The 19,917-nt window shown below is 57.0% G+C and overlaps 1 protein-coding gene across 2 annotated transcripts; it reads left to right on the top strand.

Moving 5' to 3' along the window:
• Window positions 1-1,046: 1,046 nt before the first annotated feature.
• SIX3 (SIX homeobox 3) lies at window positions 1,047-16,176 on the top strand. Of its 2 annotated transcripts, none has more exons than XM_075412866.1 (3): window positions 1,047-2,181; window positions 4,482-4,641; window positions 16,111-16,176. In XM_075412866.1, the coding sequence occupies exons 1-3, from the start codon at window positions 1,418-1,420 to the stop codon at window positions 16,126-16,128; spliced, it is 942 nt and encodes a 313-aa protein (XP_075268981.1). In that variant the 5' UTR covers window positions 1,047-1,417; the 3' UTR covers window positions 16,129-16,176. The 2 variants fall into 2 exon arrangements, with proteins under 2 accessions (XP_075268981.1, XP_075268980.1); XM_075412865.1 differs by lacking the exon at window positions 16,111-16,176 and adding an exon at window positions 5,077-5,985.
• The last annotated feature ends 3,741 nt before the right edge of the window (window positions 16,177-19,917 follow it).

Here is a 19,917-nt window from a genome sequence, read left to right as displayed (position 1 = left end):
AGGTTTTCCTTGCTCCCGAATTAAAAAAATCAAAAAGTGAAAAAAATAAAAGAAAGAAAATAAGCCTGGGTTGAAACCCGCTTTTGCTCGCCTCCCTTTCCTCCTCCCCGCACAGCAGCCCTGCGAGCTGGCGGCAGAAATCGCGGGGGAAAAGGAGCAGCGCGGGGGAGAGCCGCGGCGGGCTGGGGGGCGAGGAGCGGCCTCGCCGGGCTCCGGAGGAGGGAAGGGGCCAGGGGAGGTGAGGCGAGCGGCGGGGGGGAGGGAAGCCGGAACGGAGGGAAAACCGAGCGCAGAGAGGGGAGAGAAAGGAGAGGGAAGGGACGGCGAGCGGGAGCGGGGGGAAGGAGGCGGCGAGGCGCGGGACGGGGAGGCGGCGGGCGCGGGGAGCCGGTGCGGGAGTCCTGCGCGGCTGCCGGCGGAGCCTCCGCGGGCAGCGGATCCCTCCTTCCGCGGGGAGCGGGGAGGCGAGGGCGTCTTCGGGGCACCGGGGCGAAGCCCAGGCTGCTAGTGTGTGTGCCTGCTTCTGGGAGGGTCGCCGGCGTGAGGATGGGTCTAATGATCTCATCTTTCTTTTCTTCCCCGGCACTATTAGTGCTCAGATAGGCAGAATGAAGTGAAACTACGTGCAAATCATGTGTAAATTGTCTCAGTTAGGAGCCCTTTATCCGAACGCGTATCCCAGCCTGGCCCATTTACTTTCCCCCCATATCTCCTTTAGCTTTAACGAGGCTCGTTAAGATCACAATAATATTCCACCCTCTAATTGCTCATCCCATTCAACAAATATGTGCACACTGCTTTTCGCACTATTTGATCCCTTATTTAGGAGGGGTGTGGAAAGGGGGGGGGGGGGGAGAGACAGGGAGAAGGGGAAGTGCTGAGATTAGGAGTTGCGAAGACGGGGGGGGGGAGGAGGAAAAAAACCCCACAGGCTTTTCCACCAACCGCCCCTCTTCCCTCCCCCCCCGCGCGTTCGGGCGAAGTGGTAAAAACCTTCCTTACGTACTCCGTAATGATTGGCAGGGCTGACAGTGATTGGCAGGGGCTGCCATGGCAACGCCACAACGACACTCGGAAGACCAATAGAAAAGCGAAACAAAATGTTTCAGCGCCGCACTCACCGTGGATTTAGGGGCGATATTATGAGGCTGTTGTCATTAGGGCGATTGCCGCTGAATCACTGAATCCCGACTCGGCGGCGGCGCGGGGCCGGGTGTGCGTGAGTGCGCGCGTGTGCGTGTGTGTGTGCGCGCGCCGGGCGCGCGTGTGTCCGCGCGTGTGCGTGTGTGCCCCCGCGCCTCTATGTGGCTGCGGGTGCGGGCGTGGATGCGTGCGCGGTGCGTGAGCCCCTTCCTCCCTTCTTCCTCCCTTTCTTTCTTTTCTCCGTGATCCGCCTCCCCCTCTCCCCGGTCATCCCATGGTGTTCAGGTCCCCGCTAGAGCTCTATCCCACCCACTTCTTCTTGCCGAACTTCGCCGCCGACCCGCACCACCGCTCCCTCCTCCTCGCCGGCGGCTCGGGCGGCGGCAGCGGCAGCGGCTCGGGCTGCAGCCCCGGTGCCGGCGGCGGTGGAGGCGGCAGCTCCCGGGCACCCCACGAAGAGTTGTCAATGTTTCAGCTGCCCACGCTCAACTTCTCCCCGGAGCAAGTGGCCAGCGTCTGCGAGACGCTGGAGGAGACCGGAGACATAGAGAGGCTGGGGAGGTTCCTCTGGTCGCTGCCGGTGGCGCCGGGGGCATGCGAGGCCATCAACAAGCACGAGTCCATCCTCCGCGCCCGGGCGGTGGTGGCCTTCCACACGGGCAACTTCCGAGACCTCTACCACATCCTGGAGAACCACAAATTCACCAAGGAGTCCCACGGCAAGCTGCAGGCCATGTGGCTCGAAGCGCACTACCAGGAAGCCGAGAAGCTGCGGGGTCGCCCGCTGGGGCCGGTTGATAAATACAGGGTGAGGAAGAAGTTCCCGCTGCCCAGGACCATTTGGGATGGCGAGCAGAAGACGCACTGCTTCAAGGAGAGGACTCGCAGCCTCCTGAGGGAGTGGTACCTGCAGGACCCTTACCCCAACCCCAGCAAGAAAAGGGAACTGGCTCAGGCCACGGGGCTCACCCCCACGCAAGTCGGCAACTGGTTCAAAAACCGAAGGCAAAGAGACAGAGCGGCGGCGGCTAAAAACAGGTCAGTGGGGCGGCGGGGCCCCGCTCCGGGCCGGCGGGCGAGCCGCGGTTCCGGGGCCGACAGCGCGCCTCTGCCCTCTGCTCTCCTTCCCTCCTCCTCCTCCTCCTCCTTCTCCTCCTCTCCGCCACCGGGAGCGGCCGGTCCCCCCGCCCGGCGCGGAGGTCTCCCCCCGGCAGCCGCAGGGACGCGGCGGGGCCAGGCACGGCTCAAAGTTGCCCGGTGCTCCCCGAGCCCCCGCCCGGGCTCCCCGCGGGATCCCGGGGAGCGGGCAGGGCTGGGGGTCCCCCGCGGGCCTGGGCAGCTCCGTGCGGGCGGCGGCGGGGACACAGCCTGGTTCTCCCGGCCTGCCCCCCACACCTCCCCGCCGCCGCCGGGGGGGACGGGGAACCCCACGGCCCCGGGTCGGCGGGCTCCGGTTTTGCTGTCGTCTGGCCGGTTTCCGAAGGGCCGAGGCGGAGGGCGCGGCGCGGTGCGGAGCGGGTTGCTGCGGGGCGGGCGGCTCCGCTCCCACGGTTCGCGCTCCTCTGCCTGCGCGGCGGGACTAGCACACGCACAGTCCCGCAGCCGTGCGGCTCGGGGAGAAAAAGGGATGAAAAGCCATTAGGAGATGGGGAAGCCTCTGCCATTCCCCGTCCCCATTTTTCTGTTTACACCGCATGGCGATCCGGCCCTCCGGTCGTCTGTTTCCTGCGCGTCTACGCTTGCATTTATTTGCGTGTCTCTCGATGTCTTTTTTTTTTCTAAATTTATTTTTTTTAATTTTTAATTTCTCCTTTGCCACGATAAAATCGAGGCACCCTTCTCCCTCGTTTTCTTTCTCCTCACCCTCTTTAAAAGTTGTTTCACAAATTAAAACGAGCCCTTAATCCATCTTCACACACCGCTTTTAATTTAATTTAAGTTCGGCTACTGCTGTAAGCGTGTAAACAAAACTTCTTGTTCTTGTAAATGCTGTCTCTTAAATTCCTCCTAATTATGGCACTGGTGCTATTGATTTAGGATTCTGTGGGAGAAATGCAACCTAAAAGTGCCTCGCCATTTAATTTCCATTAAATGGAAAACAGATCAGCTTAGGACTGTAAATAAACAGAAGTTGCCTGCGGATGCTTTTGTTGACTCAACGCTGTTGACAGCAGATGAATGCAGAGGGAATTGTAAACGGGAGAAAAATCAAAGATCCTGAAATTAGACAACGTAAAATAACGAGAAATATAGAATAAACCGGCTACGTTTTTCCGCTCTTTGCGGGCAGTTAAATAGAAAAAAACGCCCCGGTGGGAAGCAGTTGAGCGCAGAGTGTGTTTTTGATTCTCACTGGAGGTGCCAGGCGCCTGAGGTTGTGGCTGGCTGCTCAGCCCAGGACTGCCAGCCCCTGCCCTCCAACCGGCCTTGCTCTGGCTGTCGAGCGGAACAAGCGGGCTCGGAGGAATACTCACAGCACATTAAGGAGCCTAAAAATTATTTATTGCCTCTTAAAAAACTAAAAAAAAAAAAAAAAAATATTAATCGGCAGTGTACCCTGGAGTGTTGACGGTGAAAGGAGCAGCACTTCAAAGCTCATTTCGGCTTTCGGGTGGAAAAGGGACTTGAATTTCGAGCGGGGAGAGACGATGTGTTCCACCATCGCCCTTTGTGATGCTACCGCCAGCCCCGCGTCCCCGGGACGGGAGCCTTCCTCCAGTCCCGCCGCGGAGCGCTTCTCTGCGGGCTGGAGAACGCTCCGGGCAGGCACGGTGGGGGGTGCTGGGCCGTCCCCTCCCGCCGCGGACCGGCCCCCGCCGCTTCCCGCCGCGCCGGGGGACCCCGCCGGGCCTTGGCTCTCCCCCCCGGCCGGCGCTGCGGCGGGGACCGGCGGCTCCGGGGAAGCGGAGGGAAGAGAAGCGATGGAAGGCGCCGCTCGGATTTTCCAACCCGCGGGGCCGCGGAGCGCTTCGCCCCCGCCCGCCCCGTCCCCTTCCCGGCCGCGACCCCCGTGTCTGTGCCTGCGCCCGGTGCCGGACCACCCCCCCCCCCGAGGCCGCCGGTCCCGGCGTGCGGGGAAGCCCCGGCAGTGGGGGCAGCGCGGCCCGGGCGTGCGGCTCGGCCCGGGTGTGCTGCTCGGCCCTGGGGTGCCGCCGCTCCCGGGGTCCGCGGGCCGGGCTGGGGGGTCCGCTCCGGGCCGGGCCGGTGGGTCCGTTCCGTTCCTCTCCGGGCCGGGCCGCGGCGGCTGCGGGTTCGGTCTGGCTCGGTGCCCGCGGCGGCGGCCCCGGACGGTGTCTGAGCGGGGCTGTGCTGTTGTTTTGTCTCCCGTCGCGATACAGGCTCCAGCACCAGGCGATAGGACAGAGCGGCATGCGGTCGCTGGCAGAGCCCGGCTGCCCGACACACAGCTCGGCCGAGTCTCCGTCCACGGCGGCCAGCCCGACCACCAGCGTCTCCAGTCTGACAGAAAGAGCCGAGACGGGCACCTCCATCCTCTCGGTAACCTCCAGCGACTCGGAATGTGATGTATGATATCGGAAAACAAACAAACAAACAAACAAACAAAAATCCAAATCCAAACAGCCGAGCACCCTCTCCCCGACCCGAGCAAAACAAACCGGGGCAACCCAGGCTCGGGCCGCACACACGCACGCACGCACGCACACGGCCAGGAGGAAAGCAAAGGCCAAACCCGACCCAAACAGAATAGCAAACAAACAGACAGGGATCAGAGAACCCACCACCACCACCGTCAGCCAACACCACCACCAAGAGATGGAGCTAAAACTTCAACAGTCACAAACGCTGGTGCTGCAGCGGGGGCGGGGGGCGGGGGGGGGGGCGCGGGAAATAATAATTATTATATATATAAAAAGAAAAAAAACACAAACAAAAAAAAAAACAAAGCAAAAGTGACAATTGTATTCTTTTTAGGACAAGCACGATTTCTCCTTTGCGCTTTTCCATGGACGCATTTCACCCACTTGCATGATGATGATGATTAAATTTGTATCTGGGAAAAATTATTCTCTATAGTAAAGGAAAACAAACAGAAACCAGACAAACAAACGCAAACTCCGATCGAATTTGTACAAAACGCAAAAAATAAAAAAAAAAATCAAAAAGGAACTCCTTGAAGAGGGAAATAACAAATGTTTATCGCCTTTTTGTTGGTCCTGTCTCTCTCTCTTTCTCGCTCCCTCTCCCTCTCTCTGTTTTTTGTTTTGTTTTTTCTTTTTTTCTTTTTTTAAGTCCAAGTGATGGTCCAGCCAAGATGCGATTTTCTGTTTTTTTGTTCAGCAGACAATCATTTATTCGTAAGCACCTTTTTTTCTACACTTCTGTCACTGCCTGTGTGGGTACTGGTTATAAATGTGGAAAAAGAATAGTTATGACTGTAACAGATTTTTATTTTTATTTCAAAATTTTATATGAATTATGTATATCTTAATGATGCGGTCATTTTCCCAGTTTGTAATATATGTGTAGAAATGCTTGTATATGATATTTGCTCTATTCTTTCTTCCCCCCCCCCACCCCGTCTATCTCCCTCCCACCTTTTCTCTCTCTCCTTTTTATTTTCCTTGACTCGGTGTTCCTTGCACAAACTTAGCTGTCAAGATCTGACGTGCTAGGTTTTCAAAAGGGACCTCAGCGATAGAAAAAAAAAAAAAGAAAAAGAAAAAAAAAGCTTAGGGTGCAACTGTAGTTATCTTATGCAAAAGCTATTTTGAGTATTTCATAGCAGCTTTGGGGGGTCTCTTCTTAAACTCCACGTAGGACGCTTAAACTATTGTTTCCTTAACTGCGTGTTTATCTATATGTACAAACTTTCTAAATCAAATACAGTATTCCATTTTCTTATCTACCCAGCGATGTTGGTGTTTTTGTCCGCCACGGAAAAACACGGCCCCCTCCCCCTCTCCGTGGGCGCCTCGCCCCACTCCCTGCCCCGCCACGCCTCCCGCCCGCCCGGGCTCGGCTCGGCTCGGGGGGTGCACCCCGGAGGTCTGGGGGGGCAGCGGGGCTGCGGGGCGGCGGGGGCGCGGGGTTGGGGCGGGGGGCACCGCCCTGCCCCTCCGGCCCCCTCCGCCGCCGCGGGCTCCAGCGTTTTAACCCCCCCCCGCTCCCCGGTCGTTTTTTCGCGGCCTCCGAGCTGAAAGGCTTCCCCCTGACGCCGGTCCGCGGGGCCGGGTGTCTGCAGAGAGCGGTTAGGACATTTCGGGATTTGTTTTGCAGCTTTAAAGGAAAATAAAAACATAAACTCCTCGCCCTAATCGGGCGGCGGCTCCTCCCCTCGAATCCGGAGTATATTGTAATGTGCTGAAAGAAGCCTTTATTTGCATGACTAACAGTATTTCAGCATCTTTCTTTCTTTTTTTCCCCCTTTTTCTTTCTTTTTTTTTTTTTTTCTTTTTTTTCTTTAACGTTTTGCTTTGCCCTGGGCAGATTATTCAGACGCAAATTAACGAGAGGTAAATTCTAAACTTGTTTTTACTTGAAAATACGGTTTTGAAACTTACCAGGGGTTTAGGGAGAAACGCGCCTGGAGTTTCCTGAGCGTTTCCCAACTAATTTGGGCTTCCGATCTACCTCGGTGCTGCCAGAGCCCTCTTTCCCCCTTTCCCTTTTTTTGGGAAGTGCGAGGTGGGTTTGCGGAGAGCCTTAGGACGCTTCCCCCCGCCCCAAGAGGCCGCCGGGGGAACCCCCCGGGGCGTGAGACTTTGGGGCAAGCCCCCAACGGGTGGTGTCAGGGAACAAGCTGGCGTGCGAACACGTTCACACACCTTTGGTGCCCCCGAGGAAAAATCCGCGCGTGTGCGCGCAGCGAAGGGGACGGGTCCCCCGCCGTGAGACACACCCCCCCCCGGCCGCAGCAGGGACGAGTTTCCGCGCAGGGCCGCGGAGACCTGCATGGGAGAGGATTTCTCCTCCTTTTCCCCGCGGGAGCCGCGGCGGGGAAGGGCACGGGCGGCCCGAGCAGTGCCCACCCCGTCGGGGCTCACCCCTCAGCCCCCACCCCCAGCTCCGTGGGTTTCGCTCAATGCGCGGCCCCACGGGCAGCCCCGGCGCCGTCACTGCTCCTGCACCAACACGAGTGGGTGGGTGGGGGGTTAAAAGTAAACAACGCCCGGTCCTGGGAAACCGGAGTGGACGGGGATTGCTTGGGCGGGGGGAGCACAGAAAATGGGGCTCCCATGTTCCGCGTGGGTGGGAGAAAGTGGCTGGTGTGATGGACCCAGTTCTTCCCCTCCCCCACGCGGCTTTTAGAGGGGCAGAAATATTACCCAGGAGGGGATAAAAGTCTCGCCAGTGGCCGGCACCCTCGCACGGGTGTCACGCTTGAGCCCGGGCTGCTCTTTCCCTCCCCCGGCAGCGAGGCCTTCCCGGGAGAAAATCCCGGCCCTGCCAGTCCCCGCCGGGCCTGGGTAGGAAGGCGATCTGCTACGCCGCTACGTCTCTTTTAAGCGCCAGGTTTCTGCTCCTCGCTGGTAGGAGTGTCGTTCTCATCCTGCTTTATTTTTAACGGGATTTAATACCTGAAAGGATTCAGAGGCTTGAAAGTTTGGGATTTGTTTTTTTATTCTTCTTCCTTTCTTTCTTTCTTTCTTTCTCTTGCTTCGTTTTCGCCTCTGGAAGCTGCAGCCAGCAGGCGTCAAGCCGGCAGCAATAATCTACCTCAGCTGAGCCTTACGCTGATAGGTTTGGATTTTTCCTCCCTCCGATCCAGCCTCCAGCAGCACGCCCCGTCGTGCCGCGGCCGTGCGGGGAGGCCGGAGACCGCCTTTAGCCTCCCCCCCCTCCCCCGCACCCGGCCTCCGGCTCCAGCCTCTCAGGCAGGGCCCTCGCTCCCGCGCCTTTTGCCACCCCCCGGCCCCCGCCAGCCACCCCTTTCGCCGGGACCCCGGCCCAAACCCGGAGTAGCGGGCTGCCCCGGCCCCGCCGAGGGGGTCCGCCTTCCCCCCGCAGCCCGCGGGCCGTCGTGCGGGGCGGCCGGGAGTGGGGGGCCCACTCCATCCCACCCCTAGGCGAGCGCCGGTGCCTGCCCGGTTTCGGGATGCCGAGGGCGCAGCTAATGATACGCGGATTCAAAGCCGGGCTCCGTGATGGATAAATGACGGGCTTGGGTTTTTTTTTTTAGGATTTGCATTAAAAACTTGAATGGCTGATTGAGGTGTAAATCTATGAAAAGCAGCGTTTAAGCCTCCTCACCCTCTAAGTCCATCTGCCCCAGGAAGATAGGGCCTATCGAGCCCCGCCAAACCGGAGGGCTGCCCCCTCCCCGCCCCCGGCCGAGTGTTATCGACGGCCCCTCTCCAGCACGAGTTTATTATCCGCGCCCGGCTCGGCCGTTGATTAAGATGAAATTACTCGGAAGCTGAAGTGCGTTTGATCAATATTTAAGCGCAGGCCTGCGGAGGGGAGGCAGATGGCCGGCGCCCGGCAGCCCGCAGCCCGGGCGGCCCCGCTCCCCAGCCCCCCGCCCGCCGCCCCGCCCGTCGGAAGCCGGGCCGAGACCACCCGGTCCCGGGAGCAGTCCGGAGGCGTCAGTCACCCCCCACCCCCTCCATGCCCCCATCGTGGGGCCGCACCGCTGCCTTCAGCCACGACGAGCCCCGTGTTGCGGCCCCACGAGCGTGGGTACACTCCGGCGTGGGGGGCTGAGGACCCCCGGAGTGACCCTCCTGCCTCCCTCCCGCCCCGCTGCCGCTGCCCGAGGGGCCGGTCCGAGCCCTGCAGCGGGGCTGAGAGTCCTTTGTGTGTCGCCGGGGCCCCCGCGCCCCGGGGGTGGGCTGCCATCGCCCCCAGCTCCCCCTGCCCGATCGGTTACAGCCGCCTTTTCGAGGGGCTTCAATCCGCTTGCCCGTTGCCCTTAATTTTTAGCATCCCCTGACGAGGTTACCGCCCCGGCCCGGAGTGAAAAGAACCGTGGACGTTGGTGCCCGGGTGTTGCTCTGATTTCCTCGGTTAGCTGAGCACAACTTGCTATTCGTGTTTATTCATGCAGCTTCTTATCGAGCTCCACACCGCGCTGGCCTGGATTCCGCGTGGAGGGAGAGGACAGGCAAACATCGCCCTTTGCCGGGGCGCAAGCACACGCACGCGGGCGTGCGGACGGGCACCCGCACCCGCGGCCTGCAGCCGCCCCGCAGAGAGCCCCGCTACGCGGGAGCCCGTCAGTGGTGGATAAAACCGGGGGAAACGGACCAGAGCATCCAGTTGCAAACCGACCAAGGGATGGGGAAGGCGGGGAAGGGAGGGGGGAGGAAGACTTGGGAAGAGGAAGCACCGAGGCTGTTACCGACCACCGCGCGAAATACTCTCCCCGGCACGGTCGCGACAAAGGGCAGGGGCAGTGGGGAGATGGCTGTGGTTAAACGGTACCGAAGGGATCTGCGTTGCTGTGTCTGGGGGAGGGAGGGCTGCGAGGTTTTGTTTTCGGCGCCGTTCTTTTTTATTTCGGAAGCAAAGTGTTTTCTGACCGGGAGGCTTCCAGGGCGGCACCTCGGGGTCTACGAGAGGAGAAAGACGCAAGATAGTGATGAATAACGGAGGGGTAGATGTAAATATCTGGAAGTCTCTGGTTCGAAGGGGCAGGATGGGCTCGCCCCGCTGCAGGCAGGTCCTTTGCCGAACAGGTCGAAAAAGAAAGAAGAAAACTGCACTGGAAGTCGAGATCTGCAGTATCTAAAGCCAGACTGCGACGGACTTTAAATCCAGTCCTAGCTATTAGAGAGAGATTTAGCTCTACTGCAAATATTTGCTTTTTTGTCCCATAGAAACATCATTAGGGGAAGTTCATTTAATAATAAGGTCAATTAAATAGTATTTTTTCAACGAGTGGAGGAAAAAATTGCTTTCCTGCTGGAATAACCTCCTTAGCAGCATCTGGCGACAACAATAAAGGAGTAGGGCAGTTTACCAGCACGCACCGATTTCCACCCGGGCCCGGAGCAGCGCTGGTGTTTGCGTGGGTGCGGGTACACGCGTTCGCGTGTGAGCACACGCTCCCACGCGGGGTGGCTGTGCGCACCCGCCGACGGGATTGAGTTGGTGTATATAACATCCACACGCACACCCACGTGCGTGTGTGGACACGCATCTACGTAGACATACGCGTGTTTTCAGATTAAAGTAGCTCTGGTAATATCTTGTAGAACACTGAATATTCCCTTTTAATATCTAAATAGGTCAGTAATACAGTTCAATAACATTGGAGGTGCCTGTATATGCTCTCTCTTCAGTCTGTGATAAAACATTCTTTAAGACTATTGGGATTTTACACTGTAATTCTATTAAATAGTAATTGAAGGGTCGCGAGAGGCTATGATACAGGATCAACAGCGCGTAAGCCGCCCGTTTGAACTTTAATTTGGAATCATAGGCAGATGGGATCACGGCCTCTTTGTGGTGCTCGCAGATTTAAAACTAACCGGCACACGGAGGAGAAAAAAAAAAAAAAAAAAGAAACCACCCAACCCTGCAATGCAGATTCATTTATTAAACATGAAAGGTTAGTACTGGAGAGGATAAGCGTTTAGACGTCTAGGTAAATGCAGCAGGATTCTTCCCTCCCCTCGCTTCCATCCCAGCACAACCTCCAACTGTCTCAGTTACTGATTTTCTATCGTTATTACGAATAACTTTCCTTTATATCCCCGCTGGGGAGAAGGGTACCTGAATGGCTTGTTTATACCCGCTTCACGGTCTATCTGCGAAACTTTCGTTCCACGTGCTGTCGGGGGGGAAGCCAGCTTTATTTATTTGTTTATTTGTTTGTTTGTTTACCTACTCCTTCGCTGCCTCTTCCGCGCGCCTCCACGGACTATTTTCGAACCTCTCTGGGCCGGATTGCCGGGGCCAAGCTCGGGCCGCGGCGGAGGATGTGCGAGCTGCCTGCGGTTTAAAAGGGGGAGAAATACCCCCCAAAAAAGAGCGCGGTGGGACTCGGCCCGCCCGAGCGGCGGGAGCTGGCTTTGCGGGGGGGGGGGGGGGGGGGGGCGGGGAGCCGCTCCGCGGGGGCGCGGGCGCGTGCCCGTGGGGCCTGTCCGTGGGTGCGGACGCGTAGGCCCGAGGGGGCCGTAAGTCCCACCCTTCTCTGAAAACAAAAGACTTTCCGACGGCGAGAGTCAAATCCGCCCCCCCTCCCCGCCCTTCCCCGGCGGTATCGTGTTAAAAGGGAGCTTCCATTGTTTATTTCTAAATATTTGTGAGGCAGACAGTGTGCGGGTTAACCTAATTAACACATCCGCGCTGTATATTCGTAGACCAAACGGCGCGGCGAATTTCTAATGCGATGGTTGAGCGTGATAGTCATTTCTGTGTTACGGGAGATTACAGCAACACTGGAGCATTTCCAGATTGTGGATGGTTTTAGATGTTGAATTTCCAGATGAGTATTTACCATCATAACTAATTTAAGACCATTATTAAATAGAAATTCTCAGCAGGGCTCTTTAATGATGGAACACGTTACTAATTACAGAGTTTACGCTCTGTTTTGGCTAAGCAGTCTAGAGGGATGGGATTGTGCTCTGCATGCAAAGCCAATATTACTAACGAGGAGGCATCATACCCCTAACATTTCAATCATATTGTTAAAGAAAGCCACTTCTTGCCTTATCTGCGCCGGGAGATAGCGGGAGCATTTTGTTTACGGGGCTCCCGAGCTCTGGAAGTAGCTGGAAGGGAGAGCGGGATCCCTCGGCCGCCTCCCCCCGCTCCCGGCGCTCCGGCCTCGGCAGCCGGCCGTCGGCGGGGCTCTGCGGCGGTGCCGGCCCCGCTCCCCGCTCTCCGCCGTCCCCCCGGCCCGGGGGACGCTCCCCGTTGCTCTCCGCGGCCCGCAGCCCCCGCCCGGCACCCCGCGCCGCGGGGAGAGCGAGCGGGGGGAGCGGCTGGGGACCCTGCCCGCGGCTGGGGACCCTGCCCCGCTCCCCCCGAAAAGCGACGGGCGCAGGGGCGGGCGCACGGAGTCGGTGGGCGCGGGCGGAGACCTGCGAACGTCGGTGTCAGCCAAGGGCACGTAGAACGGTTCTGGGGGGTGTATGTGTCCGTCCGCCCCCCGGGACACCGTCCTCCGCACCCCCCAGGAAGCGGCCGGAGCGGTTCCCCCGGAGGACCCCTACGCTGCCGTCGGAGCCCGGGGAAGCGGATCCGCGCCCCGAGGTTTGTCACGAAGCGGGGAGAGGGGTGCCAGGCTGCGGGAGGGGGGGGGGGGGCAGCCGCCGCCCCCGCGCCCCCTGCGCCGGTAGGAGCAGGGGAAGGGGGGGGGCGAGGGCTCCCCGGCCTGGCGGCTCTGTCCCCTGGGGGGGCACTCCCCTGCCCTCCCCGTTGCTTTGGGAATGCAGTAACCCCGGAGAGAGGAGGAGGCAAAGACGACCCGTGGCTTATTTACTCCCCTCAGATGTGGGCCACCTAAAATTACAGTTAGTTTTCCTGACAATGGCAATTTTCCTCTTACCCACCGGCTCCCCGGCCCGCTCCCCCCCCCCCTCTAGGCTGCGGAGCGCGCTGTTGCCTGCAGACCCGGTGTCAGTGCCGCCTTTTCGTTGCCCTTGAAAGGACGACAGGCGGTTCTCAGCCGATTTTCATTCTCGCTGTCCATTAATGTATTTGATCTGGACGACTAATGAGTGCCGAAGACAGGTTTGAAAGAACCTGCTGTTGCAACAGGGCGGTTTTGCCCCAGTAAAGACATTTCGGACTGGCTTGCTCTGCCTGTCTTACCAAGGTGCAGTATCAGTTCTGCTTACAGACAGACAAACACGTGCACTTGTATACGTACATACATATACACACAGACACTCACAAACGCGTTTTATTTTTATACACACAAACGTATTTGCACGCGCAGTTGCATATTTCCCATTCTCCCCCCCCAGTCCGGCCTCACAGAACAGGAAAATCGAGGAGGCGCAAGAATACAGGCCAACGGCCAGAGGCTCAGAAGGTTTCCCTCTCTCCTTCACTTTCACGCCGTCTGAACAACAGTCTGAACATAAAAATATTCGGATGGATTTGAGGGAAATTAAACCGCCTCCCCCCACTGCGTGCTGGTGAGCGAGCCGGGCTGCGCTGACCGCTCTGAAAGGATCCTGCCCGTTTGGCTGCTGCTGCGTCCTTCTGCCCCGCTCGACGGCGCAGGACCTGGCGCTCGGTGCCAGCCCGGTCGCTCCCCCGGGGCCTCGAGGAACTTCACCCCGGCCCCCGGGACGGGTGGGTCCTCCCGGCTGCCCCCCAGCTTCCCGGCGGAGCTGGGCAGCAGGCAAGCCCCGGAGGCGGGCGGGCGGACGTCCGCTCGGGCTGGCCGGGACGCTCGCTAGCAGCCGCCCCGCTCCCGCCGAGGCACCGCCGGCCGTGCCGGGGCGGGGATGCCCGCCCGGCTGGGCCCGGGGAGCTGCACGCGGGTGCGGGGGGAGCGGCGCGGTGCCCGTTCGCCGTCGGGCCCCCCCCCGCCCCGCCGAGTCCCCGCCGCTCCGCGCTCCCGCCGCCACCGACGGCGCCTCAGCCCGCTCGGAAACCGACTCGTTCTGTAAATAATCTTTGACGTCCCCACAAAGCCGCCCTTCGAGAGGAGTTTATTAGCACGGAGCCATTAAAACAGATGTCATGTTAGCTTCCCCGTGACATTTGGGTGACACATCTCTCCCGATGAATTGCTAATTGTCTCCCCGCCCGCGGTAAACATCCCGCTCCATTGTCTGCGCTCAAGAGAGTTTCTGCCGCAAAATACGGTCCTGCGCGGCGGAGAGACCTGGCCCCCGGCCCCCGCGCCCCGGCCCCCCGGCCCGCACAGCCCCCCTCCCCCTCCCGGCCCTCGGCTCCCGCCCGCCGCCGCCACCCCCCGGCTGGAGCCCCGACCCTTTCCCCGCACCCGCCGGTGCGGCAGGCCTGGCCCGACAGCCCTCCGCTCCGCTCTGCCCCGCGCTGCCGCCCCCGGCCCCGCTCCCGCCGCGGCAGGGACCCTCGCCCCGGAGCACCCCCGGCCCGGCCCGGCCCCTACCCGCCGGGCTCCCGGAGCACAGCCCCGCCGGCGGGCCGGGGAGCAGCAGGGGGGAGCGCTTCCCTCCCGCTGTCTCTCCCCTCTGGCATAGCCCCCTTCTCCAGCCCCTCCGAAATGTTTATTTTGCCTGGAACAAAACGGGGGTGGGGGTGGGGGGGGTGCGGGGTGCGGGGAGGCTGCCGGTTTCCAGCAAAGCCCGGGCACGGCGGTGACATGTGTCACTTTCGGATGTGAAAAGCGGGGGTGCGCAGCGCCGAGCCTTCTGCTCCTCCTGCCCCGGCGGAGGCACTGGGAGGAAGCCGAGGGCTTTGGGGGGATGAGGCAGAGCAGCCCTAAAGCAGGGCTTTGCAGCCGGCTGAATCCGTCTTACCTATGTACGTAGGGTTTCGTATTCATAGCCGCTGTCTGGAAGTTGATACATAATCTCTCGCCCTTGTTAATTCTCAGTAGATGCAGAGATAACTAATCCTCCCAGCTAGATAGACACGGGCAGATTACGTGAGTGCAATCTATCTACCTACCTGCCGGTGTATCCGCACGCAGACAGACACCGGCACCGGCAGCCGCAAGGAGATTTCACAGGGGCTCCTTCCACCGGAGTGCACAGAGGTGGGCAGATGCAGAGCCCGGCGCCTTGCCTGACAGATGTAGAAACATTCAGTGGGAATAAGCATGTACATATCACTCGCATATTCGAGGCTACCTGGAGTTGTAGTTTTTATGTACTGCACCCGCTTTCTCTCCCTCGCCTTTTCCACAGTGCGCTCGAGTTCTATACAAACGCGTACAAGCTTTCCTTAGAGAGGAAAATTACGGAAAGAGGGAGAGGGAGGCGAAAGCTCAGGTAGATACGGAGTCTCTAAAAAAAAAAAAACCCAAAACAAAACCCAAAAAAACAAAACAGCACTTGAAATTATTTAGCTGCTGGATAAAGAGACCTGTTTGGCATCAACTGAGGCGTTATTTTGATTGCCCAAAAACCTACCCGTCCTTAACGCCAGCCAGCATCTGCAGCCAGAGTTACCTGGGCTCTGCTTTGTTCTGATTTTTAGCAGAAGACGTTTTACGGGTGGCAATCGCGAACACAAAGCGGTCTTGGGCTGCCTGCTAGATCTCGCCCCGGGTGTGCTCAGCACTCCCCGCCCCCAGCCCGGGGGTGCTCGGCTGCCCCTCCCCAGTGAAGCCGGGGGCGATGACGCCGGTAGGAGGGGAGGGGGGCAGAGCCCGTCCCCGCCGGCTGCTCTAACACCGCGGCCTGAAGTCCCCTGAGTTTGTAAATGTCGCTTAATGCCTGTCCAGCCCCGCGGATGGGTGCCCGGTCTCGGCACCCCCGGCACCCCCCCGGCACCCCCCGCACCCCCGGCACCGGGGGTGGCCGCTGCGGTCCCGCCGCAGCCTGCCAGCCGCAGCTCTGTGCAAACCCTGTCCCCGGTGAGGGGGGGTGTTGGATGTTCCAATGTCACCTCACTGCTCCTCGGTGAATATTAAACATCATTGTCTTACAAATGAGGAGAAACCGCTACCGTCTGAATAATAATAAACTTCTTCTGGAAACCCCAAGTCTCTTAAAGCGGGTCTTTAGGGGCGACGAAGCTCTTGGCTCTGACACCGGATTCCTCCCACCTCCCCGTGTCCTGCTGTCCCGAAACTGTCCGTCCTGTTTGTAATTATTCTGCTGTTAGCGATACAACACACATTGATCCCCGCAAGAATGATCCCGGGTGAAATAACCCTGCAAAGATCCTTCGCCGAAAAAGGGTGCCTTCACTCCGCCCCTGCCCTTCCGGCGATCGAGTTTTCTCCTCGCTTGGTAACTCTAATTTTCGGGGGGGACACGGGACTTTGTCACTGAATCTGGGTCAGAAGGGGAAGGCAGCCCGTGCTCCCTCGCCAGCATTTTTCCCCTCGGCTAATGACTTCGTCCTATGTCAGTGAAGTCGCTAAGGGTTGGTTCTTTTCTGCAGGTCCAGAGCAAACGTTGAAGAATCCTCAAATGTTTCACCTCTTTGCTGTGGCTGTGGAGGAGTCGGTCGCTCACCCGAGAACTGCCGTGTATCAGAGAGGAAACAGCTCACTGCAGACGAATGGGGACCGAGTACCAGCAAACAGCTTCCCCGGCTGCACTGCTCGGGCTGGTGCTTATTTCTCTCCTTACAAAATCGAGACACTCCTCAGTCTCGGATGCAACACCCTGGCGTTACATCTCGAGAAGGGAGAGGAAAGTTCGACAAACCGAAGGTGACAGGTTGGAAAACGCAGGCAGGAAACAAGCCAGATCACCCCTCCGACACAAACACCTTCTCACCAAAATGAAGCCCCAAATAAACCACAGATCTATACGTAATCAATACTGATCTGGAACCAATCGTTCCTGCGTGCGGATCCCAGGGCTGCAAGTGCTTGTGATTACAGAGAGTGGGAGGGTCATTTCCTAACAAGGGTGCTCACTGTATCTGAGCTCCAAATTATCCAGAGAGGACAGATGGCCCTTCTGATCTTATAATGAGAGCAGGGAGTGATTATTAGTCTGAACCAAAAAACGATGCTCTGTTGACATATTTTCACAGTTCTGAAATCTGTGCTTGCACTTATGCCTCGCTTCGTATCCCTCTTCGTTTAATTTAGGCATCGTTTGGGATTTCGGAGGGCTGTGTGAAATCCGTTTATTTGTCTCTGCCTGCGCGTCTCTGCCTCCCTCACCACGTATCTATCTAGGACATGTGTACAGGCACGAAACAAAGGAAAGCAAAAGGTCACTTCACAGGAACTCTTAAGCCAAATCATGCCTGGCAAAATATTTATACATAAATATATTTGCCAATAATTAAGAAGCCCAGCTGCCTCCCGGATGCCTACATTTTATGTTTGCTTCTTGGCAGTTTTCTGGAGCTGTTGCATTCCATCTTTGTAATTACTGCGATACACGGTGACTCAGCCTAGACCCGAGCTCCCTTTAAAAAAATTTCTTAGTGTATGAACATATTTAGGTTTGTGTTCACACTTCAGCTCTTTTTTTGCAGAGACTAGAATCCCCTATGGAGGGGAAACACGACCATGACGGCAGGGAAAATGTAAAGGGAGATACGCCTTTCATTTGCAGATTGCTGCGACTTTTCAGCCTAAACCCAGTGTTAGTTCACCTCTGTTCTGCACAGAAAGCGTTGCAGAGGAGGCCCAGGGAAGTTTCCAAAATACCTCTGCTGGCTGGCAGAGTCAGACCTCCGTCCCTCTGCTCCAGTCCCTCAGAGGTGAGCTTCCAATTGCAGAGAAGTTTGGTCCGTACAAACAAATTAAATCGGGGAACTGTTCAGCGGTTACACAGCCTTTTCACTCTCTTATTTGCACTGTAATATTGCATTACCCTCTAATTGTCACGTATACTTTTCTCTCTCCAAATACGCAAGACAAACATTGAATCCGTTTAAAGTCGCAGCGCTCACTGGCTGGCTGGCTGGGCGAGAAGAGCGTTTTCAGCGGGTTCTTGCTGCCATCTACTGGTCCCACAGCCTTGAGCGACCCTTTCTCCCCTGAAACTTCTCTCTAGTTTCACAGCCGAGGAGAAGCAGGTCTGTGGCAAGCTTTGGGAAGCGCGGCTGAATGGCAAAAGCCGTGATAACGTCGTCAGCGGCACTGGGAGGTCGCCACGCCATTCGGTTTAAGCATGAGGAATAACTCCTCTTTTCTTCACTCATTACTCAACTCCAGTGCCTTATGCAAACACGGGTAGCACGGGGAATAAACAAGAGGAGCTAGAGATGTGCGCACATCTGTGGGGCTATGATGTCATCGGCATCACGGAGACGTGGTGGGACAGCTCCTGTGACTGGAGTATTGGGATGGGAGGATACAGGCTCTTTAGGAAAGACAGACAGGGGAGACGAGGAGGAGGTGTCGACCTCTATGCCAAAGATCAGCTGGAGTGCATGGAGCTCCACCTGGGAATGGATGAGGAGCCCACGGAGAGCTTATGCAAATATTCAAGGCCAGGTTGGATGTAGCTCTGAACAACCTGGTCTAGTGGAAGATGTCCGGCGGTTGGAACTGGATGATCTTTAAGGTCCCTTCCAACCCTTCTGTGATTCTATACTTGGAGCTAAGTACATGCATGTATCTTTGCAGACTCCAGCTCTAAATGTAAGGCGATTTTATACAAGGAAGGCAGTTATTTCAGATTTCTGGGGCTAAGGAATACCATTAGTCTGCTCTTTGAAGAACAACCATTTATTTTGCAGGCAAAAAAAAAAGTTTTAGATATCCTATACCACTACCATTGTCATATATAAAGGCAGCTGCTGCCCAAGTTGTCCCTACTCCCTTTTCCTCCTTCAGTACCCATCCGAATTCCACACCCACACTATGACAGGAGGAATGCCATACTACATAACTAACAGTAGTGTGGCTCTTTCTGTATTTTGTCAACACAGTCTCTAGAAAGTACTTTGTTGTCATAGCAGAAGCACTTTCCCTGAGGTATCATCTCATGTTGTTGTCAATTTATTTCCAAATGATTGCTGAGTTGATATAATGACCATCTAGTAATTTTATCCCATGAAACAGACACTACGTACATGAACAACTTCTTAGAGGAATGTGTGGCTAGGATAAATGGAGAGAGTAATTCTTACCATTTCCACCTCTAGATTGCCTGGGCCAGATCCACTGAGGGCTTAACTATCACTGATTTACGGAGGCTTGAGCTACGTCTCCTCGGTTCCTGTGATTCCTCCAGTAAAGCAGATACACAGCATATAGCAACTGTCTGCATTCTGAGGGCATCAAGGAGCTCTGGGCCTTGGGCTCAGAAGATACCTCAGGTCAAGCATCAGTTTCCAGAGTCCACCTGCAGGGCCTCACTCAGGGGGTGCTGACTTGTCATCTTAAATATACTGCCACCTCCATGGTCTCTTGGGATATGAGAAACCTGGGTATTGATTCTTACTCCAAACCAGGCAGGGTATAACCACACTTAAGCATAGAAAACCTTTCTTTATCCATGTGACAGAAGTCCCAATTTGAGTGAAAGGATTTCTGAGTAAGAGCATTGACAGGATGGGCCACATCCCTCTAGAGCAGTGACTTAGTTAATTCCTTTAATACCTTAGGATTTATCTGCCAGAGACAGATTTCTAAGGTAGTCCTGCGTTGCTTTACCATCTCTATTAATAATTCTGCCTGACGAGTATAGCTGTCCCCTGGCTCCATGTCACAGCTCCTGGGGCACCTGCCCTTTGGTACCAGGGATCTCCACGTCACTGAGTTTAAGAACCCAAAGTTTAAGACTCCGTTCGTCAGGAGAACACCAAACAACACAACTGACACAATGCTGAGAGCTGAAGTTGCCCGTGCCTTATTCTGGAAAGTCAAAGTTCAGCAGCTTGGTCTCCATGCAAGGGAACTGAGACTCAGGGAGGAAACACCACACCGTATCATATAGCTAATCAAGGAATAAAACTCCAACCTACAGATTCCAACCTGGTCTCGAGTTCTGCACTATCCAACAGATCATAGAGGTCTTCTTAAGGATATACGAAAAATTATCATGTGTATTTTGAAATTGTAGGTTTTTAAAGTAAGGCCAAAGGCATTTACAACAGGTCATGAAACATGCGTGCCCTGGCGACCCCCTCTCGCCCTTCCCTACACCTCTGTCTATTTTGACAAAAGGTCTGAATGAGATCTGAGCAGACAAGTGGTCTGGTGTGAGGTTTCTGAGGTGCCGGTCAGCAGTACAAGGTCTTCACAAGCTGGTAGAGGGGTGCATCCATTGCTCC

Source organism: Opisthocomus hoazin, chromosome 2 (genome assembly GCF_030867145.1).
Source record: "Opisthocomus hoazin isolate bOpiHoa1 chromosome 2, bOpiHoa1.hap1, whole genome shotgun sequence".
Classification (NCBI taxonomy): domain Eukaryota; kingdom Metazoa; phylum Chordata; class Aves; order Opisthocomiformes; family Opisthocomidae; genus Opisthocomus; species Opisthocomus hoazin.
Note: the sequence above shows the minus strand (reverse complement) of the source record. Positions and strands in the feature narration are given on the sequence as shown.